Below are 27,746 nucleotides of genomic sequence, written 5' to 3'. Positions count from 1 at the left end.
AGACATGATGAAGTTACATTGATAAGAAAATGGTTTAATGCCAACTAAATTGTTTTTTGTTTAATCCATAATTTGTCAGTAAGTCGCAGAACCATTTTATGTTGGTTTTTCAATCAAATAAATTAGCAATTCCTAGTGTAGAAATTCACAAAGATAGGAAACTTCATAAAAGAAATTGGAAGAATGAAAAATGATTGAAAGAGCTTGCCTGTCATAAATTTTTGAAGGACATCTTTTTTTAAAAAAAATTATGTGGTGTCCATTACTTAGATATCAAAAACATGTTTGAGAACACTAAATGGACATACTAATTAAAATTTTAAAAATATCTAGTTCGGTTATATCCTTTACTGTCTATGCACCTCCTGTCTGGAAATTGTCCAAAAGTTAGACTATATATATAGTGTTTCCCATCCAAAATAATATTTAAAATATGACATGTTTATAACAGAATATGACCAAATAGTTGGATAGAAAACTAAATAGAAAATAAAATTAAAAGGGCACATAGAAAATGAAACAGGTTACATTTGGGACGATAAGTCAGCATGATGCTGACTGACAACTCCCATCATCCCTGACCATTTGCTGTGCTGGTTGGGATGGATGCCAGCAGTTTTTTGCAGGCAAGTCACTGCTGGCCACTGTCTGTTCTGCCACCTTCTTTGGGTCAGACTATAAAAGGCCTCATACTACCTAGAAAAGCTCTGCTGGTTGACCCGGTGGGGATGTAATGGAAGCAGCAAAAGTATGTCTTCTTGGCCACCTTCACTGTCACTATAAATAGGCTCAATAATGAGCACCCACTAATTTTGCTTACATTTACCTGCAGTTTTTCTCTGCATGCGCTCTAGCTGTCTCCCCTGTATCTTTCATTGCCCTCAGCTCTGCTCTACACCAAGGAGCCAGCGAGGCTCTGTCAAGTGGGAAAGGGTACTCAGGCAAGTGTGTCAATGGCCTGAGCCATCTGTATATTCCACAGATCAGGCAGTGTTTCAGCAGGAACCCCAGTCATATTAGGTGGGACAATTCCCTAAAATCACGTGGAAACCAACTGGATCCTTGAGCCTCTGGGGGTACACTATCCTAATAGGTCCCCTACCTCTGCAGAGGGGGAAAGCTGCTGGACACCTAAAACTCCTCAGGAGGCGAGCCAACCATGATAAAAGACTGATGTTAATATCCTTTCACTCTCAGTTCACTCTCTTCCTGCCTGGTTGAGAAAACTAGATCCAGGGTGTGGCCTCCCATGTGGCCAGTGACATGTTGAGACAGCCCCATTTTTGTCATGGCTGCCATGAAACCTTCAGCTCCCACAGCATAGATGTCTGGAAGCCTTCAAGACCACTTCCAAGACCACCTCTGTCAGCTCAGTCAGCAAGACTGCTGGGCAGTGTGGTGGGTGGCAAACCAGCAGACTCCTTAATATGTCCTGATTGCCCAATGCCAGGTACATTCACTCTAGATTCCCACTCAAGCAGACAGGAAGTTTGAAGAGAGAGATGGAATACAGCCCCACCCCCACCCTCAAGACTGATGCTGCACTGAGGACCCAGGTAGGCACAGCTGAATAAGACCAAACCCACTCTGTTTACCCATCCACAGTGCTATTTTTCTAGAAAAAGAGATGCCGGAACTGAATTCCAGTAAGTTCTGGCTGAAAAAAGGTCCCACCAACCCATGTCTCAGTAATACATACCAGGTCGGCCTCCTCATCCACAATCCAGTCATGAATGAGAGAGATATTATGTAAAAGCAACCTGGCATTTTAAAGCAGCGTTCTCAGGCCTGAGGGCTGGCTAACAGAGCAGTCACAATTCCTCTGGCTAGAGATAGGGCTGGCATGTGGCACAGCCACAAACTGTGTCAAGCTGTGACCAAAAAGGGACTAAGAAACTCAGTAAATTAACAGAAAGCACCAGTATTGCAAGTGAATCTTTATACATGCATACATACATAATTTTATTTGTATGCCTCCTTTCCATAGTTAAAACCATGCGCAAGATAGCTTACAGCATAAAAAATTACATAAGTACAAGCATAAGAAAGTAGTCATAAACAGTAAATAAAACATCAAAAAGTACACAGCCAAATCGAAAAGTTTTCACATAAATCATATTAAGATCTAAAATAACGATACAAAAAATTAATATCAATAACAGCAACCCCCCCTCCCACAACAAAACCTTCTAAACAATACTCCATCCCAATAGTCTGTTCAGCAGCCTCACCTTTGATAGCTGGAGTCAGTCCGGGTCCTGCCCTCTCAGGCCAGGTGGGAAAAGGCCTGGAAGGCAGGGATGAGGTCTTCCAGGACTCTCAAGAAGGCTTGCACTAGCATGTTCTCCCATTTTTATTTTGAGATCAGAAGATGCATTTGAGAAGGATGTACTATTTCCTATGGAAAAGCTAAATCATAAGACTCTTTTCTCTCCCCTGCTTAGTTTTGACTACTTCCAGTTTCCCCTATCTGCTGTTCTTGCTTCGCTGCTATGATTTTCTTCTGATTACTGCATAGGATTTGGAGTAGCATTGGCCACCCCAGCCAATTTGGAACAATGGAGTAAATGGGATAACATCTGTTACATGCTGCTTTTATTGGCAGCAAACACTTTCAATCCCTTTCAAATAAATTGCAAGAAGAGGCAGGATGCTATTTAATGCTTAAAATATTCCCAAAACATGTATTCACCTTTTGTATCAGATCTCACAAGAAGTATAACAACAATATATCATTTAATTAATAGCTGTAGTTTACCAGCCCACAAGGTGGCAACCTCTGTTTGCTTTGGAATCATCATTGTATCGTTTGGAATATGAGTTCTGTATCCAGCCTTTTGGTAGAAATTTCATGCTGTTGCAGATCCATAGCACTTTGGCTCAACAAAGGAACATTTGAGGCATTCTTTCTTTCTGAATTTATTCTATGACCATTTTAGCAAATGTTGATATTAAATAAAGATCAACAATGGGTTTTTTAAAAAAATCAATAGAAATGTGCTTCAGGTTTACCTAAAGGTAAAGGTAAAGGACCCCTGACAGTTAAGTCCAGTCGCAGACGACTCACTGCTGACCTTCTGATCGGCAAGTCCAAGAGGCTCAGTGGTTTAGACCACAGCGCCACCCGCGTCCTCAGGTTTACCTAGAATAATATAAAATCAATATAAAATGTTAGAAAGATGTGGTGAACACCTTGTATATAAATAGTGGGGGGGGGGGGGGAATTGGTCTTAAAAGCTATTACACACATTACATTTTTGTTGTTGTTGTGTGGACAAAAATATCTGTCTGTACCAAACATATGTATTGTATAGATGGGTCAGGGACCAGAAATTGGCTGAGAGTTCTCACTAGGTGCATTTATGGTGGCATACACACTTACTATGTCATGTATGTAAAACAACTTTTGAACATAAGAGTCTGCACATACAATTTTGGCCTACTGATAACTGAGCATACTGGCAGTCTTCAGAAATTTGATAAATGAGTAAAAATGTCAGCTTATTTGGATTCTGGTCTACAGTTAATGCAGCTAAACAACTTCTAATGTTTTCCCCATGGTGAAAGTCAGTACTAAGACATATAAAAGATGAACAAAGAATCTGCAATGTTTGAATGACAATGATTTTTAGGAATTTATTTAAATAATTGAAGTAGAGAGGTTCAAGGGTATGGCATAATTAAATTATTTCTAAAATTGCACTGGTAACTGATAGAACAGGTCTATAACTGGTCTACTGTGATGTCCTTTGATACTAGCAAGTTGTATTTATTGAGAGTGGTTAAGAATATTCTCAGTAGCTGTTAATGTGTGTGGCACAGGAGGTCAAAAGTGTGTGTTTAGGTTGGAGTAATGTAGCCTACAAAGAAGGATAAAAACTCATTGCAAAGTTTTACAGTGATTTTCAATAAGTGCTTGGCCTCTTCACTGTACACATGGTTACTCTTGTGTAGGCAGAATGTTAGGTTGGCCTAAAGACCACATGGCAAAACTTTATTTCAGAGGTGCTCAGAAAACCACAACCTCATTAGTGAGCTATAGGGAAAGAAAGGACATGGCACCCCATCAGGGCATGTTTCTCAGTCTTGGCAATACATGCATGGTTTCCCCCTTTTCTTTGCTATGCTTTCAACATTAAGAACTGATTGCTTAAGCTGTGATTGAGGTGTATGTTCTGATGGGATATGGCACCACCACCTTTCTGAAACTAAGCAGGTCTGGGTCTGCTCAGTGGTTAGACAGGAGGACTGTTGGAGAACTCTGTGTATGCCATCTTGAGTTCCATAATGAGGGGGGAAATATAGAATGTTAAAATTACAACATCATATGGGCACCTTTTTTCTGTTTTGGTCTCCATGGTACTGGGAAAGGGTTCCATGTGGGAATAAGGAAGATACAATGGCAGCCTCTTGCCATAGTACTCAATCATAGACTATGACATGAGCCTTTTTTCTCTCACTTCTAATTTTAACTTCTTCATAGTAGGGTAGAAGATGCATGAGAAAAATCCATATCTCCTCTTGGACTGCTTTCTTCAGGCTTACTTTACTGTGCTTGGCTTGCAGCTGATACAGATTTCCTTGTTTCCCTACCTCCTTGTCACTAGAAGTTAGAAAGTTAAGGGTTAAATTATGGAAAATACCTAAAATGCTTGAACTCTTCTTATATTCCTTTCCCCTAGTATTCTTCCTGTGAAGAGAATCTACCTGCCTCTGCTAGCAGTTAGGGCGAGTTCAGAAGTTAGAGCAACCTTTAATTGTTTAAATTGATTTTTCTTATTTTGTTAAAATATCAAATAGTTTGATAAAAGTACAGTTGGTGTGCTTTGATTCAAGGGAATTCTGAATTAACGGTAGTGTCTTACCCTACATCTTTGCCTTTGATGCTCTGTATTTGGTTGATAGTTGGGCAGGCTATTCTATGGTCAGTTATCCTGGTGATAAAAGTGGGGCACGAATACTAAATTAGCTAATCATCTGTCATATTATCTCTAGGGCAGAGGTGAGGAACCTCAAGCCTGTGGGCCAGGCTTGGTCTGTGAAGCCAATTTGGGGAGGCAAGAGAGTTCATTGGAAATGAAATGTGACACCCTGGATTCTCAAATGCGGGTGGTCCCCACCCACCTGTCAGAGTTGACCTGTGGTGCCAAATAACTCTAGGGCCGTGGTTTTCAACCAGCGTGCTGTGGCACCCTGGGGTGACTTGAATGATGGTCAGAGGTGCCGTGAGCAGCCCCAGCCCTCATTCCTCCTTCTTTCCCTCCTTCAGATGAAAACAAAACTCGGCTTCCAGTGCAAAGCCGGTAACTCCCTACTCGGAACCGACAAATAAGATGTGCTTCTCTACTTTTTCATGTATCTCTGTGCTATGTGATGTTGGTTGTCTTTGAAAGAGTGCTGCTTGAGTGTGCGCCTCTCTAGCCCGTCTCTATGATCCCAGCTGCTGAGGGGAGGCCTGAGTCACTGCCAGTTGGGGCTGCTTAGGAATCGTGTTTCAGGTTTTTTTTATTGGATGCCACCTTACAAAAAGAACATTGAGCAGGGCAATGAATGACTCATAAGTTTTTAAAAGCCTTTTCAAATCTGTACTGCTTAAATTTTAATCCTTCATAAAAGGATAGGCAAAACCACTAAATGACAAAACAGCCCAAGTTTTTACCAAGTACTGGGGAGTCCCCACTTGTGAACTACTGGCACACATGCTCCCACTTACACACACACTGAAAGTGGCACACAAAAGGGGCAGGGGCAGAACAAGGGAATCCCCACGTGGTAGCCCGGAATGGAACTCCAAAGTAAGTGGGGATTCCCTCGTATCCCGCAGGGGAGCCGCAGAAAGAATGTGGTTGGTCAAAGGAGCCATGAGCTCAAAAAGGTTGAAAACCTCTGCTCTGGGGATGCCAGGGTGTAAAGATGGGTAAGGACTCTCCTGAGGAGCCGGCAGGAAGGTCCCTTCCAACTATGATTCTGTGACCCAAAGGCACATCATTATTTCTTTAATGTAGTAAAAGTGGATTTGGGTGTCAGGTATTTCAGTTCAGTTTTCTAATTGATTTCAATATCTTAGTTTGAAATACAGTGGTGCCTCGCAAGACGAAATTAATCCTTTCCGCGAGTCTCTTCGTCTTGCGGTTTTTTCGTCTTGCGAAGCACGGCTATTAGCAGCTTAGCGGCTATTAACAGCTTAGCGGCTATTAACGGCTTAGCAGCTATTAACGGCTTAGCGGCTATTAACGGCTTAGCGGCTTTAAGAAAAAGGAAACAAACTCGCAAGAACTTGCAAGACATTTCGTCTTGCGAAGCAAGCCCATAGGGAAAATCGTCTAGCAAAGCGACGCAAAAACCGAAAAACCCTTTCGTCTTGCGCGTTTTTCGTTTTGCGAGGCATTCGTCTTGCGGGGCACCACTGTAAATGTTTTGCCAGAGCTGTCTTGAAGCATAGCTAGAAGAATACCCTGAAATAACTGCCCTTGGGCCAGAATAAGAGAGACGTTTGAGGTTTAGTAAGAGCACACTGACTTGACTGTGATAGCACAAAGGTCTACTAAGGACAGGGGTGGGAAACCTGTGGCCCAGGCACCATCAACTCCAGCCAGCATGGTTGGGCATGATAAGAGTTGTAGTTTAACAACTTTAGGAGGGTCACAAGTAGGCCTGGATGATGTATCGATACATTGCCTGAAACCAGTTTAAAGTTAAAATCGTGAGAGTGATTTCAGAATTGCAGAGCAGGCAATGTATTGTGAATCCCTGCTCGCCCCTGGCTGCAGCCAGCACTGCATGCTTTAATCCGGAAACCCCAGCCAGGCCACCTGATGTTTGCCCACTCGCTCCCTCCGCAGGCCAGCCACCGGCCTCAGGAGTCTGGCATCACCTTCATTTCTTTCCCTGGCCACGTGAGTGTCAGTGGGCTGCTCCCTTCCTTGCACCAAGCGCTGAGTGGAACGGAGCCGCCTCCTGTGCCTTGCGTGATGCTCTGGAGGGTGGTTCCTGGTAGCTGCCATTTGCACAGCAAAAGGCTATTGCCAAGGCAAGCCACAACTGCTGGCTCCTGGGAGGCCGGCGGTGCCTCAGGGCTCCGCAGTGTTATGCCATGTGGCACCTTGACTGGTGCGCCCCACCTGGGGCAGTGCCACCTGCCCAGCCTTGCCAGGAAGTGGCAGAAGCTGATCATGGTGATGCTGATCATCTGCATGGCTGACAACTGCCTGCTTCTTTCCTACCTTCTTTCCCCCTTTCCGACATTGTAATATTTTGGGATATCACGAGGTTTAGCTGGTGATATATTACAATGTTGGGAAGAAGAAGAAGAAGAAGAAGAAGAAGAAGAAGAAGAAGAAGAAGAAGAAGAAGAGGAGTTTGGATTTGATATCCCGCTTTATCACTACCCTAGGGAGTCTCAAAGCGGCTAACATTCTCCTTTCCCTTCCTCCCCCACAACAAACACTCTGTGAGGTGAGTGGGGCTGAGAGACTTCAGAGAAGTGTGACAGGCCCAAGGTCACCCAGCAGCTGCTTGTGGAGGAGTGGAGACGCGAACCCGGTTCCCCAGATTACGAGTCTATCGCTCTTAATCACTACACCACACTGGGCAGGTACTGCCCAGCCCTAGTCAAAGGTTCATCAACACTGACCTAGTCCTAGACTATAAAGGTCTAGACACTGTGTGTTGACCTGTTTGGAGAAAGAGGGACAAGATCCTGGCAACCTCAGATCTTTAGCTGTTAGCCAAATTTTGTGGACACAGCTTATTTTGTGGACACTGCTTACAGGGTCTGTTCACCCAGGCTTGCCAATGCTTAGGTGTGAATGGTACTGCTTTGATGACAAAATGGTTCATGCTCAGAGAATGAGTTTTCTGTTAGTATGTAGATGCTGGCAGTTATGTGCAGTGCTGTGTTCAGCAGTAGTTCATTGTGAAGCCCTTGCTTTTAGATGGTGCCAACTTTATGGGACCTGGCCATTTATGTAGGCTTCAGTTGGTAGGACTACACCTTGCCTCCATTCCAGAGTATTGTCTAGAAAATACAATGGCACTAAATCATGCTCACACTTCAAAGTATAACATAAAATTAACAGAACTGGCTTGGCAATTCTTAAGAGTATTTGTAATGTCTTCTTGAATTGTTTTCTGGTATTTTGCATCTTGATCGTCAAAACAATAGTCTCATTATGGATTTCCCTGGCATTGCTTATAATGGTTCTATGATGAATAAAAAAATAGCTTTATTGTGTATGCTTGAGAGATTTTTAATTTTTAGGGATAAAATTTGCATACTTTGAATTCAGGAAGTTAATAAATGTAAGCCACTAAGCCTCCAGTGGGACCTCTTTTATTTAGCTTTAGCTGATAATTTTTAGCCCCTGATATTTAGGAGATGCCATCTCCCATTAAAGCTGCTAAAGCTTCAAAGAAATCTCCATCTGCAGATAATTAAATGGTTTTTTAAACATTTAATCTTAATTTGTAGCCTATTTAAAAGTATATATCAAGATACTGCAGATGTTCATTTGGAGGAGGGCATCTTTTTCATCTCCAAGAAACAATATGGTCCTTGTATAATGCATGAACTTTGGCTTGCTAATTTGTAAAACAAACTTACTTTTTGGACTGTAAGTACCACAGTGCTGTGTTCTTAAAAAAAATAAAAAAGTTCCCAGGCAATCCAATTTTCCACCAGGAAGATTTAAAATTCTGTGCCCCATATAAATGATGCAGATTTATTAAGCTTGCCCAGTTGCTAACTTTGCATTTGCTCTTCAGTTTTTGCCCTTTATTCATAACTTGTTCTGGTCCTACTAATTGTGGGAGGGGCAGAAGCCTCATTCCTAACCAACAAAACTATTATTTTGCCATTTCTGTTACTTCAGCATACAGTGGTACCTCGGGTTACATACGCTTCAGGTTACATACACTTCAGGTTACATACTCTGCTAACCCAGAAATAGTACCTCGGGTTAAGAACTTTGCTTCAGGATAAGAACAGAAATCGCACAGCGGCGGCGGGAGGCCCCATTAGCTAAAGTGGTGCTTCAGGTTAAGAACAGTTTCAGGTTAAGAACGGACCTCCGGAACGAATTAAGTACTTAACCCGAGGTACCACTGTATATTTTCTACATCCTCTCTGTCTCTGCAGTGGTAAGGACCAAACAAGGTTAAACAAAATAAAGGCTGGTGAGATTCTCAGAAAACTGCCTGTTAGGTTTAGTATCAAGTTATGTGCCTTTTGTCCTCATAGAATTGCCACATACCTACACGTCATATATCCTGACAGTTGCGGAACCACCAAGATAACTGTAACTGTTAAAGTGGTAGTGCATCATGTGCCAACTGTTTGTGGCATCAGTCAGCAAACAGTCCTTGATCTCTGAAGCTGGCATGTCAAGGGTTTTTATGTCTGAGCCAGCCCACAATATGTCTCTTTGGCTCATGCTTTCTCCAATGTATTGTTTTATGCAAAACAGGTTGTGCAGGTAGAGTTTCCTTCAGGACATTATGCAGTTGTGAATGGACCTAACTGCTACGTTTAATTCTCTTCTGTTTATATATAGAGGCAGAATAACTGGGACTTTGAGTAGCTCCTCCATTTTAAAATAAGCTACCATGTACATACTAAAGGTTTTTCTTCTCTTCTACTCAGCAGATGAATATTGGCAAGGCAGTTCTTTATCTCTTTGTTGACTTTACCCCTGCAATGTCTCTGACTCTCAGGCTTCTGACCTTCAAGCAAACAGTGTCATTGGTTAATATGCACACTATTTATATTCTTAGAAATAATTTTAGATAGCCCATTAAGTTTTGCGGGCACATCATTTAAATGCTGATTTTAGTATTGACATCTTCTTAGGGAGTGAAAATACAGAGCATGGAATATAACTATTCAAAGCTTACATGTCTAACAGTAACAAAATCTCCTCAGGTAAGAGAGGATTTTCAGTTCTAATAACATGGACCTTTACCAGACATGGTAATATTTCTCTTTCAGCAGCAGAAGGCTGAGGGTATAAATTGAATCCAAGTAGATGAATAGCTGACATCAGTTTAGTTATGCCATAGCACAATCCACAGGGCAAGAAACAGTAGCTGACACAGCAGTTCAATTAAGATTGTGGTACAAATAAATCCATTGTGGTAGAATAGGCTCCTGGTTGTAAAACCCTTTCAGAGTAAGTTGACAAGGAAAAACACTGCAAGGCGATCAAGTGTACCGCAAAATGCAATTCTGCTAGGAAGCTTCTACAAATTAATCCTGAAAGCATACCTCTCTCCCCTTTAATTTTTCCCTGATCAGCATTGAACTGTAATCATTGTTATTTCTCTGAGGCATTAATCTGTACCTCACAAATGGCACCATTCATCTTCAAGATCAGAACTTGGAGAACAAGTGTTTCTCTTGTGATTGGCACCCCAGGCTTGTAGCTAAGTAACCAAGACTGGATGGCTATTTTTCCCACTTCAGAGGTGTGGCCAAGTAATTTGGTTCAGTGGAATGTTGTGTAGCCACAAGGATGCTTTCTCAACTCATGATGGAGAATGACCATAAAAGACCTGTATGTTTGCAGAGATTCAATATGTTGTCTCATCCACTCAATCTGCCGGAGCCTGTTTTCGCATGTAGGGGAAGTTCCTGACTCAGTAAGGATTTGAGACCCATTGGCTCTCCTCACCCGGTTTAGCCAGCCAGTCAAAGCTGTTTCCTGGGGTGTGGCCGCTGTCACATGCTGACAGCTTCTAGGAGCCAAAGGTGAGAGCTGAGTGCAGGGTGGGGACCAAAGGTGGCCAAAGTACCCCAGAAGGAGCATGACATGCCCTCCATCAGAGGTACTCCCCCTCCCCTATCACACACCCCCACCAAATAAAGCTACAGTGCTATCCTGTGCATTAACTGTAGCCAAACTATACATTACAATAAACTCACAGCTGCCTCCAAGGAAAAAAGCTTCCCTTTGCAGAGTTTTCCTCTTCCCTTCCATAACATCTAGTAGAACTTGTCTCAAATCAAAACACTCCAGTGTTACCTGCTCCTCGTTCCTGATTGCCAATAGCATGGAGCAGGGCAATGTGGGATGTCGTTATCAGAACGTTAGACAAGTCCTAAGAGGTATTACAAAGGGGAAAGGGAAAAACTAGATGTAGAATATGTCTTTATTGAGAGATATGTGTTTATGGAATTATCTTATTTGGCCTACATGCTACACAAAATACAACTATTTTAAGAAGGTCTTGCTTTTTGAAAAGCACTTGCAGGTTTGGATGCCATGTGTTGAAGCTTTGGTGCAATTGATTTTACCTCTCTGGCTAAAGTGTAGAATCTACCCAAGTTGCTCCTTTCTTTCTTTCCCTATATTAACATTTAGCTCTTCCAGCTTAAAAGTGGCATTCTCTGTGTGGAGGGGGGGTGAGGAGGTGCACTTGGACTCTTAATTGTAAAAGAAATCCATTGACAGCTGCCCTGCAGCATATTTATTCAAACACCACAGGTCAAATCCTCCCCTGTACTTTCACAGTGTGAGCTGTCAGCTTTGACATTTGGGTATTTGTTAATGTGGAAGGTAAAAAGGAATTGGAAAAAAACGGGGAAAAAACACTGGAGCATCTGCATAAAGCTCTCCAGCTGCAGGAGAACTATTGCGGAACCACACAGAATGGGAGAAGTCAGCATTTCAGAAAGAGTCATTGGCTAGATGAAGGCAATCATGCCCTGGCATGGTTTAACCTGGTCAGGTCAGTGCCAGATTCTCCAGCAACCACTTTCCACCTGCTATGGTGTCATTTTATATAATGCTGAAGAGTAGACAAAGTCAGAACAACATTGCCTTTTCCTACACCATTCCCCCCCCCCCATTTTATTTTTTTACTCATAACATCTTCTTGTTTATTTCTCCATTGGTTAAACGTCCTTCAACATTTTTAATTAAGTGTATTTACATTTAGGGAGGGGTTTGCTAGTTAATGGTATAGGTGAGAGGAGGTTTCGGCGAACATAAGAGATAAAAGGTTTGTTGTCTTTTTAAATGATGCCAATGTTGAAAGTTTTTTATTGTTCTGATAAATTTAAATAAAATAATAATAATAAGCTAGGAATATGCTTTGTTTGGTTTGTGTCTTACGCTTTTCTTTCTGGTTGCATTTTCGTTTCTTAGTATTGAGTTTGATCGAGACTGTGACTATTTTGCTATTGCTGGGGTGACAAAGAAGATTAAAGTCTATGAATATGGCACAGTCATCCAGGATGCAGTTGATATTCACTATCCTGAGAATGAAATGACCTGTAATTCCAAAATCAGGTATGTGTTTGTTGCCTCTTGACTGTGATTTGGAAAGTAGGGATAGTTCATATATGGTAATATAACCACCTCCAACCCATATTTCTGATTGCATGTCATTATTCCCGATAAGCACCTATCAGGTCAGTTTGTTGTTGTTGGAATTAGCCTGTGTCCTAGGTAACTAAGTGAAAAGCATGGATTCCTTTACTTCCAAAAACAGACACTCATTTCCATGTTGGTAATATTACTACAGTTTTATTATGAGGAATATAACTCCCACAATAAATATTTATTAAAAGCATTGCAGGTAATCTTGAATAAATGAAGAGAGGTTGTTTAAAACCCTGTTGAAAAGTTTGGCCCCTTACGGAAACCGGAAATGGTGCACCTGATTTGAGACCTGCCTATTTGCCATCCTTGTAGGATAATCAGAGTATTGTTTTACTGTGTTCTTCATTGGGAAGCTGTACCTGTCTCTATTTTTGTGCATTATAATGCATATTTTTCTGCTTTTTGAGAAACTGCATTTTATACCTTTGTAAACATACGCCAGTCTCTTACCTGTACAAATTTGGTCAATCTACAATAACATTTCCTTTTGAAAAACCAATCCATAATTGAGATTCCTGCACAGTACTTGATTGTCCAAGTCCTTGAGCAATTATTTGCAGATCAGAAACCATGCATGGTTGGCTAACAACTGGGGGAAGTGCACAGCACAGTGGTGAGAAGTGACTAATTAGTTTTAGGCCAAGAGGGTTGCATGCTGGCCATAGGTGGAATCAGATCCAGGACAGGTGGAACCAAAGACAAAAGTTTTCTGATTAGGAATTTAGACTGTCTGACCTCAATTTTCAACATGGCTACTTAAAAAAGAAGCCCATTGGGTTTGATAGGGTTACTCTCAAGCATACAGAGTCCCCCCCTCCATTATAACATACTTAAACCCCTCAAACTATTTAGGATTTAGTTACTGCTAAAATCTTTACTAAGGCAAAATGCAGGGATTACACAATCCCTTTATTATGTTGGCTTCCTTGGCTGTCAGCCCATTTCCTAATGCAATTCAGGGTGTGGGTTATTACCTTTTAAAGCTCTGAACAGCTTCAGACCAAGCTCCTTAACAGACTGTTACCTCTTGCATGAATTTGTCCACCTTTTAAGATAGCTGCTGTCTCCTCTTGTGTGTTTTGCTGCCTTCTGAGACATGATTGGTAGCAATGCATCAAAGGATTCTCCATGGTTGTGCCATATCTGTAGAAGTCCCTGCCTCAAGAGTTTAGGTTATCTTCCTCTTTATTTGTGTTCCAGGATTGAAGACCCTTCTAAGAAAACAAGCTTTTGATTCCACTGTTGCTAAATTCAATTTATTGATTGTTAGGTATGGCCCCTTTCCGTTCTTGTTCCATGATGCTGCTTAGTCTGGTAACTGTATTTTTAGTGATGGAGTATTGTTAATTTTGATGTTTGTCTGATATTTTCTAAGCTGCTTTTATGAGACTCATTTTGCAGGGGGGGGAGTAAGGTGTGTATGTGTGTGTGTGTGTGTGTGTGTGTGTGTGTGTGTATATATATATATATATATATATATATATATATATATATATATATATAAAGCCACTTCAAAGTAAGATCCCTTTTCTGATTTTAATGGGCTATATATGGCAGAAGCCTACTAAATTATTCTCAGACTGTGGATAAGGGGGTGTCATATAAAAAAAATTCTGATTGATAATTTTTATCAGATAAAATAATAACTTTTCCAATTGTTCTGAAGTTAAAGAGAAATATTTAACTTGTGGTACCTCGGGTTACAAACTCTGGTAACCCAGAAGTAGTTACCTCGGGTTGCGAACTTTGCCCCAGGATGAGAACAGAAATCACATGTCGGCTGCAGTGGGAGGCCCCATTAGTGAAAGCGTGTCTCAGGTTAAGAATGGTTTCGGGTTAAGAACGGACCTCTGGAACGAATTAAGTTCGTAACCCGAGGTACCACTGTAGGGGAAAACACATTTAAAAGCTAAGGAAAATCAGGAGGACATAAACAAGAGGGAAGGAAGGAATTCTGATGAGATGGAACAATGGGGCAACCAGGTGTTAGGGCAGGCATTGCAAACTCGGCCCTCCAGATGTTTTTGAGACTACAGTTCCCATCATCCCTCACCACTGGTCCTGTTAGCTAGGGATGATGGGAGTTGTAGTCCCAAAACATCTGGAGGGCCGAGTTTGCCTATGCCTGTGTTAGGGGCTACAGGTTGCTCACCTCTGCCCTAGACCCTGGGTAATGCTACGGTGATACCAAACTTTTTACAACCTTCTAATAGTTCCAAGGTAAGTCAAGGCAATTGAAATGAATGGTAAGACAGCTTTACCTGCCCTAGTGCTTGCATCCTTCTGCTCGCCAAAGCGTGTAAGCTAAGCAAAGTTTTGTACCCTCCCCTGCTTGAGAGAAACAGCCTGCATACCTTGAAAGTACCTTTTATTTATTTTATTTAAATGGTTTACATACACTTAAACTACAACCATCTTTAAGCAGAAAAGAGTAAAAATAATTTAAAACTTAGATGCTTGCTGAAACACAAAGCCAGTGCCAGGAGTTTAACTGAGGGGGCCTGTCAACTGGGAGGGAGTTCCATACAATTGGGCCTGCAATACTGAATGCAAGGCTCATGGTTGCGGCAAGCTGTGCATTCCGCCAATTGGGTACCATTAACATTGACTCACTGAAGATCTCGGTGGTTGAGCAGTGATAGAAAGGATTAGGCAATCCTGGACCTGAATCATTAAGGATCTTGTAAAGTAACACAAGAACCTTGAACCTGGCCCAACTCTGTATGGGCTGCCAGTGGAAGCTTTTGAGCACTGGAGTTATGCGCTGGTGATAGTCTGTCCCCCATCAACAGCAGCATTTTGCACCAACTGGAGCCTCCAGACCAGCCCCAAGGGTAGCCCCACATAGAGCACATTGTAATCTAGTCTTGAGGTTACCAGTACATGAATCACTGGGGCCAGACTGTCCCTGTCCCAGAATAGACATAGTTGACATACCAGCCATAACTGGTAAAAGGAAGTGTTAGGTCAGGTGGGGCAAGTGGGCATGGCTTTGGGGGAAACAGCCTTGGGGTCAAATTAGGACCGTATTAGTTTCAACTGGAGTAAAAAATATTATTATTATTATTATTTAAAATTTGTAATCTCATTTATTTTTAGATTCTGTTTACATGATATTAAAATGTGACAAGTGGTGATTAGGCAAATGTAGTGCACCTGCTAAAGAATTAAATTGCTCCTATTTATTAGCATTAGAATAGAACAGAGCATGTTTTCTAAGCTAAATGGTACTTTTAACACAAAAGTAGCTTGTATCTTTTGGCTCGTAGTGTTGATTTAATGCAAGCTGTTCAGTATGCTCTTTGGGGAAATGTGGCTTCTGGTTTTTTGTTTTTGCATGTTACAAACACTTTTAGTTAGCTGAAAGTTGACAAAGATCAGTAAACAGGAAGGAGACTGTTTCAGTCTTGTGATAATTTGATTTGAATTAAAAACAGTATTAAAGGTTTATGGTGTGTGAAGAGACTTGAATAGATGTTAACGGACCACTTAGTGATTACAAAGTACAATATTCAATTTGGATGTTTTCTAATTTCACCTGAGCAGTCTGTGCCTCAACAATAAAGCTGCGTGAAGGGGATGCCAACACACTGTTCTCAAGGGCCTGACATTTCTCTCATATTTGTGCCCTGCCCCTGCCCCCCCCCGCCTCACCTGCTCTGAGGTCTCCAGCTGCTCTGTCTTGCTGGAGTGCTGTTCTTCATGATACAGTCTGGGGGGAGAGAACTATTTTGCCATTTCCCCCCCTTCTTCTTTTCCTGCTGATCTAGTTGGAGAGATGGGAAATAGTGTACTTTCATAGGAACTGCTATCACTATTTGAATATATGAAGCTGCCTTTCTGAAGTCAGACCACTGGTCTGTTTTGCTTGTATTATGTACTGTCAGTGACATCAAGATTACAACTGGAAGTCTGTTCCTAGAGAACCAAGCTATGACCTCCCCGTTACAATTGCTTGCTTCATAGCTCATCCAGCAATTTCTTCTTGCCTTTGCCAAAGTTCTGGGGACTTTTTAGTTATTTAAAACTTTTCTCTACCCCTCTTCAGATATTAAGTAAGAGAACCACTTCTAAAAATTAACACCCCCCCCCATTTGAACCTTGATGGTCCAAACTGTCTGTTGTAATTTATTTACAGAAATGTAATTGGGTCTTCAAGTATTCTTGCCACAAACCTTTCCTATTGTAGTTGGAGACAGGCAAGAAGCTAAAATATATGTTCAGATTCTTCATACTCACTAATTCGCTTAACATGTTTAATTAACAGTACACATTCAAATGCTTTGCTAGAAAAAAGTTAGTATTTTGTAATTGACATTGGCAGTTGTATATGCCATGAACCCCAACTCGTCCCAGCAACCATTGTGGCTCTTATGGGACTTCCAAAATGTGGTCTACAAGTTTTGATTAGGTGGTCTTTGGTGTGTGTCCTTTAAATATATTGATTTTTAACTGTATTTACTTATTTGTATTTTATTGTATTAGAATTAGAATTTCCACATGGTCTGTGGAGTAAAAAGGTTTGGGAACCCTTGCATTGCTTGCTTGTGTTAAAGTCCTTCCATTTCCTTTACCTGTTCTCTAGAATGCTGAAGTGTCATGATACCTTTGCAAACATTCTAGGTCTTAATAATAAAAGTGTAAAGGAATACTGGCAGACAGTTGTAAGAGAAGCAGTCTGACACCGCCATTTTCAAAATAAAGCCCTCTTGCTTGGTCTGGCCTCCTCTCCATGGTTGCCCTGATGCCCACCTCCATCTCCAGGGCATCCACACCTACCCACACCTGGACAAATCTCTTCATCCAGTCTCCAACATGGGAAGAGGCACTGCAGTATCTGACCAGCATTATAGCAGCCCTGGAAGCTCATTGCTCCCATCTAATGACAGAAGAGTCAACTTGTTCCAATGTGTCAACTGGCTTACCTCATTGTCTTCACATACCAAAGTCTGATCTCCCTCTCTCCAGAGCACATCATAAAGATGAAAGCAGCAGCCAAGCTACTTTTCTCCTGCAAGAAGGTGAACATCAAGCTGATGTAATGGAACGTAGGGCTATCCATGTTGGCATCTCAAATAACCCCATTGGCCAAGCATCATGCTCAACTACTCCACGGGGCCCTTCTACCTCACCAGTGGGCCATCATGCACAACAAGCAACTACACATCAATGGAACCTCACAGGACAGGGCAGTCTGCGTGTGTCAGTGAAATTGCATATATTTGAAAACACCATTGGAAAAGCCTGCAAACACCCTCTAAACCTCTGGAAGCCCTTGAAAAACCTTTTAAAAGGCCAGTTTGCAAAGTCAGACAAAAAGATATCACCAAGGGCAACTGCTCCACAATAAGGAGTATAAACAAGCAAACTAATAAATCACAGATGTAGTCTTTTTCTTTACAATCACTCGTGTATTTGATAGAAGCAACATCAACTCGCGAGTCAACACCCAGACACTGTTTGGATACAATCATGTAACCCACAAAGGGGCTTAATCATCGAGCTGTACAATGAAGAATAAGCATTATACAATCAATAGCTTAGAGAAATGGGCAAATCTGTCCCTGTACGCATATCTCCCAAGGGAAGAACAGAAAAGGGCTCTCCAGCCTTCTATTTGTTAGTCTTCTTTGACAGTCTGGCGGCAGTGGTGGCTCTGTCTTCCTCCTTGCTGGAGGGTGATGTGGAAACAGCAACAAGGGGGATAGACCAGTACCCCAAAGTGCTTGGCCGTGAGTCAGAAGCACTTGCTGGTGCTGGTGTCCTGTGGAGGAACATGGTGATAGGCAGCTGGCTCTTTTTCCTCTTCAGCTGGTCAAACATCTCTGTATGGTTCCACGCTGGATCTTTAGGCTGCCAGAGCATTTCTTCTCCTGTTGTTGACTACCAAGTTGAGCCAGAACCAAACCCAATGATTTTTTTTATTCCAATATAAATCCATTCTTCAGGTAAGTATCAGTTGTACTAACCTGAGCATTTCTCCATAATTGTATTTCCGTAGTAGAAAAGCTGTAGCCTGTTGAATTTCTCACTGCTGCATAGCTATTAAACGCATAAAAACTCCTCCGCCCAGTGTCAACCCTGAACCACTAAATGGGAGGAGAAAACAGAAGCTGCTTAAGCCCCCAGGGATTCCTTTTGCCAGTTGTCCAAACAACTCATTTATCAGTTCACTCATTGGCTAAAAACACTTAACAGGCAGGAGCATCCAGTCTGACTCATTTCGCAGAAGTTGCTCAGAAGGGCAGCTGTACATTGTACTGCATAACTTTTTTTCTGGAGGGATCTAGAGATGTACTTTTGTTAAAAATGCAAGGTCAGAGTATGGGGCTTTGGTGGAGATGCCAGTGAAGGGCTTCACAGACGCCCTGGCTGAGTTGGCATGCTTGGTGATACAGTGGTACCTCGGGTTAAGTACTTAATTCGTTCGGAGGTCTGTTCTTAACCTGAAACTGTTCTTAACCTGAAGCACCACTTTAGCTAATGGGGCCTCCTGCTGCTGCGCACTGCCGGAGCACGATTTCTGTTCTCATCCTGAAGCAAAGTTCTTAACCTGAAGCACTATTTCTGGGTTAGCGGAGTCTGTAACCTGAAGCATATTTAACCTGAAGCGTATGTAACCTGAGGTACCACTGTATAGTGATGAAAGCAATAACTGGGTCTGGCGGCATACAAAATCAATATTGGCAAAGTATAGTTCTGGACTACACTTGCCACAGCAGAAAGCTATTATTGCTCACATGCTATTGGTAAGAAAACAAACACCAGACTGCTTTGTTCTCCTGAATAGCTAAGTATAATGACCCCAGAAATCAACTGAAAGTTAGTGCTTAGCAATCCTGTGTATTGCCCTTTGGCACGCTTCCTTACCCATTATATTCTTTAAAACTTGCTCCTTCTTTCATGGAGGGAACACTCTGTACACTGCTATAAAAATATCTGTGTTCATCTTGGTGGAGCCCTAACCTCTTAAAGAGTTTCATTTATCGCTGCTAGTGAACCACATTATACTGCTTTATAGCTCCATACACTTTCACTTGCAACATGTATTGGAAAACTGTTACATGAACTAGGTCTCAGAAGGCCTATACATTTGGATACAGCAAGGCAACAAACATAGTTAATATCTTGGCTTGGCTTAGAAAAGGCATTATAATGAATTTAAAGCTATAATTCTCAATTTTGTGTCAGACACCTGACCGTTATCTAAAGAGAGACAGTTACTATAGCCAGAAGTCAGGATATGAAATTTGGGACGGCACAGAACAAAACCCTGGGTTGCTCTCTCCTGGGCTATCCACAAAGCTTCTCTTGAAAAGTCAGGAGTCCCCCTAGCACATTCTGGGCTCTGTCATAAGAGTGCTGTGAGAGGGAGAAATTGTCCCAAATTCGAGAAGGAACTAGGAGCAAACATTGAACCACAAAAGTAACTCCCTTTCTTCACAACTCTCTGCCTTGAAGACTTAAAGCACTGCCTCATTCACAAGTCTTTTCTTGTTGTTTTTCAACGTTGTACAACACGGTGAACACAGTACTCCAGATGAGGGCTGACTCGTGCTGAATACTTGGAAACTTAAGTGTAGCTTAAAATCACATTAGCCTTTTTTGCAGCCACATTGATCCAGTAGCTCATATAGCTTAAGGCTATCTGCTCTGATTGACTGTGCCTGAGATTGTTTTAACTGGAGATACTGTAAATTGAATATGAGAACTTCAGCATGCAAAACATATGGCTTCCTGCTGAGCTATGGTCCCTCCCACAACAGATTTTCTATATTGCACTCATAGTACATGAATCATTAGGCTAACTCTCAAAATAATTGACACTTTGAGAGCTGTGTGCAGAGGTCCTGCAAACAGAATGTATGGTTCTTACATGGCTTAAGTTTGCCTGTCTGGTGTGCACCTGAAAATATTAATCTATTTAAGGCTAAATTCAGCCTATTCCAGCATTTTTGAAAAATGACAGAGACCTGAAATCAGTCTCTTAAACATAAAGATAACTAGGCTACTGTATTGGCTCTTGTACACACAAGATGGATTCTCCCTCCCCCTTTAATTGACAGGCAAGATATAATTGTATCTGCACATTGTTAGGTTATTAAGGGCAATCTGCTTCGTTTATCCTCCAATGGTGCATTAGTCACTGGGGGAACCAAAACGTGTAGTGCTCAAGACCTTTACCAGCAATGTCCCCACATCCTCTCTGTACCTGAAGTGGCCTCTGATGGTTGTTAACATGGCTAGGAGTTTCTGATTTCTAAGCCCACTGTCAGTTTAGATCTGTTCATTATTTCAAAAGCCAATGTTACTCATTTTTTGTTCTCCCAAAATTCAGTAGATGTTTCCGTAGGTCTTGGAAACTCATCCCACCTTCTTCTTGTCCCATCCCTTAGGAGAAGGTGAATGGGGATGGGGGTAAGGAAGAGAGATTGTTTTCATGTCTTCCAGTTCTGTGTGGACCAATGGATGCATTACTGAGGCCTACATGGCTCCCTTACATTTGATGGGTATTTTATAATATTGAACCACTGGTTCAGCAAAGCTTGCTTTTGGCTGTAGCGTTTTTCAAGCTGTTCTTTGTGATCCGGTTGCTGGTTCCTGTAGGGTGATCAAGAGCCTCATTTTAATCATCCCACCCTAGGTGGTGACTGCTACTGTAAAATTCAATATTGAGAGGAAACATGTGTAAGGAGGAGAGAATGAAGAACTTCATCTGAAGATACCACCCTAGTCTATTCTGCTGGAATAATGAATCATTGAAGCTTGCAGGCACACACCTGCTTGGGGAAATGGGGATACTGACTTGGGAGGTGCTAATCAGTATAGTTTTCCCCTCAAAATAGTTTGGGTTATTGATCTCCTGTGTCCACTGAGACACATTGCTTTAATGCAGTTACAATTTTGCTGTTAGGAAATGAAATATATCTTGATAGCAGTGCATACTATTTGGAAACTACTCAGTATGTGAAGGAAAGAGACTTGGCTTCAGCCTCTAGATTTCTGCTACATGTCTGTCCTCTCATCCCACAGAGAGGGGGTGGCCCATTGAGGAATGGCACCTGCGATAGAAGAAAAAAGACTTGTAGGAAAGACCCTGTCCTCTGTTTTGTGATTTAAAAGTTCAAAAGACACACTATGCCTACACTTTATTAAACAATTTTATTGGAAAGAGTAAAATGGAAGGATTATGGAAGATCTTCATTATAGTTATAAAGATCTTTATTACTTGCTCTACTTGGTATTGCAGTGCTGCATTGATTTTACTGTGCTGCCCAATGAAGAACTGAAATGTCATCTTTGCTTTTCCTTGTTTTATTGTATTTAAATTACGCTGACCCACACCTTACCTGTACATTCAATTTTATTTCCCCTACTCTTTAAATGTCTCTATTCTGAAATCTCAGATACTGATAATACAAGACCATATGACATATAGTTTCCTGTCATATGGATAAATAACAGGTGACTGGTTAGTGGGGTCTGTAAGCTGGCAATAGGAACAAGCTTATAGGTAGGGAGCAAGGATCAGTGTCTTGCTGAGATGCTGGACCTTGCCAGATCACGGACAGTTTTATGAACAGCAGTCCGTTTTTTTTAAAAAGGGCTGCAAACTAAACTGTCTCCACATTCAGACCCTGGGGGTGATTACATGCCTTTCATTCCAGCGGTATGGCATTGTTACCTCAGACAGATTTATGAGAGTGAACAGGGTTTTTTCAGCAGTTCCGTTTAATGCACCAAAAAGTAATCTCTGTGTTTTTTTGATAAGGAAAGAGAAGCTTCAGCTTCAGTTTCTGTTGTTTATTACAATAAAGTTAAATGGAACTCACTGTTTAGTTATAGCTTTATGTCTTCTTGAATTTAGACTGTAATTGGCCTAAAGAAGAATTTGGAATATAGAATGATCAGCACATAAGTAGTGAAAATTGTCTTAAGTAGGCAACAGTTGTTTTTGATAAATAAAGTACCCTGAGCTATTGGAATACTTATTTTGTCATGCACACAGTTGTAGCTTAAAGGAAGATGCTTTCTTATGCGGGGATTATTTCTCTCTTACAGCTGTATCAGCTGGAGTAGTTACCACAAAAACCTGTTGGCCAGCAGTGACTATGAAGGTACCGTCATCTTGTGGGATGGGTTCACAGGGCAACGTTCAAAAGTCTACCAGGTAAAGAAATTCTGTGTTTTGATTCCAAAAAACAGTGGTTGCCGTCAGCTAATGCAAGTTTCTTGCTAAAAAAGGTTCTAGTCAATTTCTTTTTCATTTCAACTTTGTCAACATTTATTTGTAAATGTTGCTGAAGTCAATAATAATTTGTGGGTCTAAAAATAATGAGCAAGAGGTGAAGTTAGTGAAAAAGGCAGTGTAGTTCCATTGTTTTCTATAGTCCTTCCTGTCTTAGAAGTGGCTAAGACCATAGTGATTCTGATTAAAAACTCTTGATCTTCTATGGTTGCAGGTTACTTTGACAGTGCATGACAAATATGCGTATAAGGGCCTTTCCCCTCTAAGTCTCTGAGAAAACTCTTCTGCATGCAGAAGCTCTGAGCACTAGACTTTCTGCAGGTGCAGGGAGCTGTTGGACTGCGTAAACTAAAAGCAGATGTAGAGTTATATGGTGCTGTGAGCCTCTTAACATCTGATCTCAGGGAAATTTGATACAATAGCTTCTTTTGTGGTTTTCATTATATATCATATGATAAATGTCAGAATAGTAGATACTTACAGGCAAAAAAATAAAAACCAGAGTCTCTTTCCTCTCTATCCCTCCTTCCCAGTGGAAAATCAAATGCCTTTAGTAAATTACTATTCTGCTATTAATGACGGAGGATAGGGGGTGACATTTCTCCTGGCCCTGGAGTAAGGGCCAAAAACTAGCCTCATAATTCACTCATTTCAAACATTTACCAGAAGACCACCATGGGCTTTCAACAAATGACTATTAGTACCTTTCTGTCATTTACCAATATAGGGGAGAGAAATGGGAAGTAAATTTTTTTTTTGGGGGGGTGGACATTTTCATCCATATATTAAGACTTCTCTGAAGCAATTGCAGATAAGCTAGTTCATGTGTTCCAGTGAATAAATGGCTAGTAGATAACCTGCAAATAATGCATGAATGTAGGAGCAGGAGATGCAGCTAGGGGCAGGTGAGTGTGCTTGGAGTAGATCAGGAGTGCAGAACCTTTTTCAACCTGAGGGCCACGATCCAGGTGGCTGCATGGCAGCAAAGGGTGGGTTGGGGGGGGAATGGCTGGAGTTACAGCTGTGACTCTTAACCCATGGGCAGTAGGACTACATTGCAGCCACACCAAAGTCAGCGGTTTATACACAGGCTCTCCATCCAGGCAAGCAAGGTTCCAGGGTTCCAGGGTGTGTACTGGGCAGGAGGTGTGGCCTTGTGAGAGTCCCAAGGGCCATACAGAGAGGGTTGCATTCATTTCCTGAGCATCTCTGGAGTAGGCGTATAATATAACTGCTTGAAATGCCTGCCTGGAATGCTTACTTTTGAATAGATGTGCTTTTGGGTAAGATCCCAACTTGGTGGGCTACTGCAGACTCCTTTTTGGGCGAGAGGGGGACTTCCTTTTGATTTTGATTGAAATGCATGATATGCAGAGGATATGGAGCACTTCTTAGATTATTTTCTTCAATTCTTTGGCCATACTCCCCAACCATTTTAAATTGTTCTGTATTGAGTTGTAAACTTAGTTCTCCAGAGTGTGTTTCTACCTAGACGGAATTAAATATATGTGCCCAACATTCAGAGAAGATAGAGTTGTGGAAATGGATCTTTCAGCAGAAATTAAATGGCATTCTTGAGAATACTGGTATCTAAAGAACAGCATATTGCTTTGAACGTTCTACAAGGAGGTTAATACATACATTTAGAAGCAACTATAGATACTTAGTATTTATTGATTTTTCTGTTTTTAAAAAATGGCAAAAGCCCACCAGAGAGCAGTAACAAGGCAAAGCACATACTTTCATAGTGAGAATAATCTGAGCTTCTCATTTTTGAAGATGCAAATAAGCAGCAGTTAAAAATATATCAGAATATTTGTAGCTCTCTAGCTTCCCTCTTTGGGAGCTGCTGTTTGGGTTTGAGTAGAAACAAATTTTCCATCTGAGTCTCAGTAAGTATAGTAAAGTTTCATCATATTAATTTAACCAAAACATATTTTCATTTATACCTAATAACATTTGTGTTCCTCTTTCTCAAAACAGGAGCATGAGAAAAGATGTTGGAGTGTGGACTTCAATTTGATGGATCCTAAACTTTTGGCTTCAGGCTCTGATGATGCAAAAGGTAAGACTCTGATTTTCTCTCTGGGTTCTCCCACCCTGCCTGATGATGATGATGTCCAGTTAATATGCCAAGGCTAAATTCATATGGAGCATCCTATGTAGTTTCAGAAATGAAGGTTCAAAACATCAGTTTTCCTTAGCAGAGTTTGATGATCTTATGAATAATTGGTAAGGTGCTAGGGGGAAAGCTCTTTATGACTGAAAGACTGCCTTAGGTTTCATCACAGAATGTTCTCTTAGCCCTGGTACAGATGTAGCATTCCCAGACTTCTAACTATGGTTAGGGAAGTGGAAGTGTCAAGAGCTCATCCTACGCTCGAGTAGGACCGTGGCAGAGACACATGCCCGACTGGCATGTTCTCTCCCTCCTGGTTGATCGTTCGGGAGCTTCAAAAGCTTTCTTCAGCCCGAACATCACAGCGACTGATGCCAACAGACCTTGGCAAACTTAGGGATCCGCAGAGTCTGCGCAGCTTGCGTAACAGACCTCAGCAACTCAGCATTTTGGCTAATCTACTTTATTTACATATAAACACACACGGAGCACTGCAACATGGCTCCCTCCCTCTCTAGCATCAGACAGCAAAGAGAAAAAGAACAAAGGACAATAGTCCTGCTTCACGGAACACAGTAACACGAACATCCTGTCTCCATCACCTCCCACTTTGTGGAGTCAAAACATATACCATCATGTGATAGACAATCCAATGACAATCCAATGACTGCAGTCACGGAGCAGGAATTCTAACAGGAAGTGTGCAGTAGGTTTGCATGCTCCCGTCACCTTCCATATCCACCTGAATCCCCCATCTCATCCCATTCTCTCTTTAACCATAGTGTATTGTTGTTGGCATTAATGGATGAACCAGATTCTTCCATAAACAGAGTGCTTAATTATGGTTCCAGGGATTATGGGCCAGTGTTACCGATAGTTAGTGCTAACGCCATTGTAACACTGACTGTAGTTAAAGGAAGCCATGCAAGAAAGGAAGAGAGCCACTGGACCCATAGCACTCTCTCTCTTTCTTGCTGTTCATGGTTAGGAGGCTAAGAATGTTGAGACTGCATCCAATCCTTGGCCTGTTTCTGTCATTAATGTATGCATTTCTTCTATCACGTTTCCTTCAAGGGAAGACTTTTAAACACTGTTAGCTTAAATTATATAAAAGCAGTAGAAATATCCACAAAATTGATCCCCTTGCATATTTTGTCTGCAGCTATAGCTACTCGAAAGTAAAATAACAGCTAAATATAGCTTTGAAGTTGGAAATACTTTACAGAATCCTTTCCAACTTGTCTGAAAAGAATAAATATATTGCATAGTCATGTTATATTAACTTGAATTCTCTGCTTCAACCTCAGGAGAAGCACTGACAAAATGGCAGGTTAGCAATGTCATTATTCTGAGTGGAGGAGATTGAGGGTGCAGTCCTCAAAAACATTTGCATTGCAGGGGTGACTTGGAGCGCTGCCTATTCTATATTCCCTTTAAAGCTGAAAGGAGGGGTTTGTCAATGGATGATGATGCTTGCTTAAAAGTGCATGGAGTTTTTGCTTTTTCGGTGTCTAAGCCCAGGCATGTAAGGGTCAAAGTAAAGGATGAAATGGGCACTCACGTCTGTAACTTGCTAACTAGGCCATGACACCCTGCCATCAAATTAGAGCAGCGTACTATCAGTTTGCTAATTCCCAGAGCAGGTGCATGATGCAACGAGTCATCAACCTACACATTGTATTTACTTCTGTATGCACACGTGGGGATAACATAAATGTTTTGAAATGGTAGCATTGAAACCTAACCTAAGGCCCAGGCTCACGAAATTTTATTTCTGAATCTATTGGCATATCAGCTGGTACACTTTCTGTTTCTTATCCATAATTGCGTGTATCTCCCCCTATCAAGGTTTTTTCCTCACACAGAGATGTTAGATCAGTGTTGTCTGGCAGATCACCTTATGTGAGTGCATCAGAATCCAGCTGGATGACAAAGGATCTATTGCTCTTGCTTATAGAAGTCTGAATTTAGCAGCCCCAGGCATCCTTATGCACTAAAATGCATTTATTCCCATCATTTTAGAATAGAGGCTTGAAGTGTGTTCAGTCCACAATGTGTTTACTGTAAGATGGAATCTCTGTCACTCGAAATACAGGGTGAGTCTTTTAAAAGAGGCCCCATGGAACATGTGTACTCTGTATCTTTTAAAGGACTCACCCTGTGTAAAACAGATTCCATTTGCCAGATTAGGTTGGAAAACATTCACTTGTAAAGATGATTCCTCCCACTGGGCTTGGTAGGCAGGGTCTTCAAAGACTTCTGCTGGCTCTTCAAGGGGGAGGATTTGTCCTGCCATCCCTACCTACCATGCCTATGGCTCTGTCCAGTTGGGTCTTTCCTTCGTGATGTGAAAATCTCTTTCATGAGCCTTTCCTGTGAGTGTTCTTTGCTTTAAAACAAAAACAAAAAACCTGGTCTCTCCTCTACTATTCTAAGTGTTGGCGTGTCCTGCTTATTCTTTTTGTGTTTCTTTTCCCCAGATCTCATGTGCCATTCTCCTGCATGTATATCCTCATACTTTTACCATCCTCTCCCATGCCTTTTCCTGCCAACCTAGCATTTTGAAAGCACGTCAAAGTGCAAGTAGATAAATAGGTACCGCTCCGGCGGGAAGGTAAACGGCGTTTCCGTACGCTGCTCTGGTTTCACCAGAAGTGGCTTAGTCATGCTGGCCACATGACTTGGAAAAACTGACTGCGGACAAACGTCGGCTCCCTCGTCTAGTAAAATGAGATGAGCGCCACAACCCCAGAGTCATTCGCAACTGGACTTAACTGTCAGGTGTCCTTTACCTCCCCCCCCCCCATGCTTTTAGAACAACAGCAATATTTTTTTCTTTCTTTTGTATGTCTTTTCTTCTGGTGTGTGTGGGGTGTCTCCATCCTCCTACCAGCTTGTCCCCCCCCCCCCAAGTATAAAACAGGTTCCATTTGATAATAAACACAATGTGTATTGATCATACCTGTGAGTTAAATGGCAAATCATTATAAATACATTA

At 41.6% G+C, this 27,746-nt stretch overlaps 1 protein-coding gene and 1 long non-coding RNA gene across 3 annotated transcripts in view; both read left to right on the top strand.

Moving 5' to 3' along the window:
• The window catches only part of COP1 (COP1 E3 ubiquitin ligase), a 97,582-nt gene that overhangs the window by 28,419 nt on the left and 41,417 nt on the right, over positions 1-27,746 (top strand). For both annotated transcript variants that reach the window (XM_083621602.1, XM_083621603.1), the window contains exons 12-14: positions 12,144-12,287; positions 22,443-22,551; positions 24,613-24,694. In XM_083621602.1, the coding sequence (XP_083477728.1) occupies positions 12,144-12,287; positions 22,443-22,551; positions 24,613-24,694 (335 nt within the window). The remainder of the gene's footprint in view (positions 1-12,143; positions 12,288-22,442; positions 22,552-24,612; positions 24,695-27,746) is intronic.
• Positions 12,324-17,783, top strand: LOC310765994. The gene is made up of 2 exons (XR_014549909.1): positions 12,324-13,650; positions 17,004-17,783. It is a non-coding gene; the product is annotated as an uncharacterized lncRNA (long non-coding RNA).

The sequence above is a fragment of the Podarcis filfolensis genome (genome assembly GCF_964270895.1).
Source record: "Podarcis filfolensis genome assembly, chromosome: 6".
Lineage (NCBI taxonomy): Eukaryota > Metazoa > Chordata > Lepidosauria > Squamata > Lacertidae > Podarcis > Podarcis filfolensis.
This window is presented reverse-complemented; position numbering and strand designations above follow the sequence as displayed.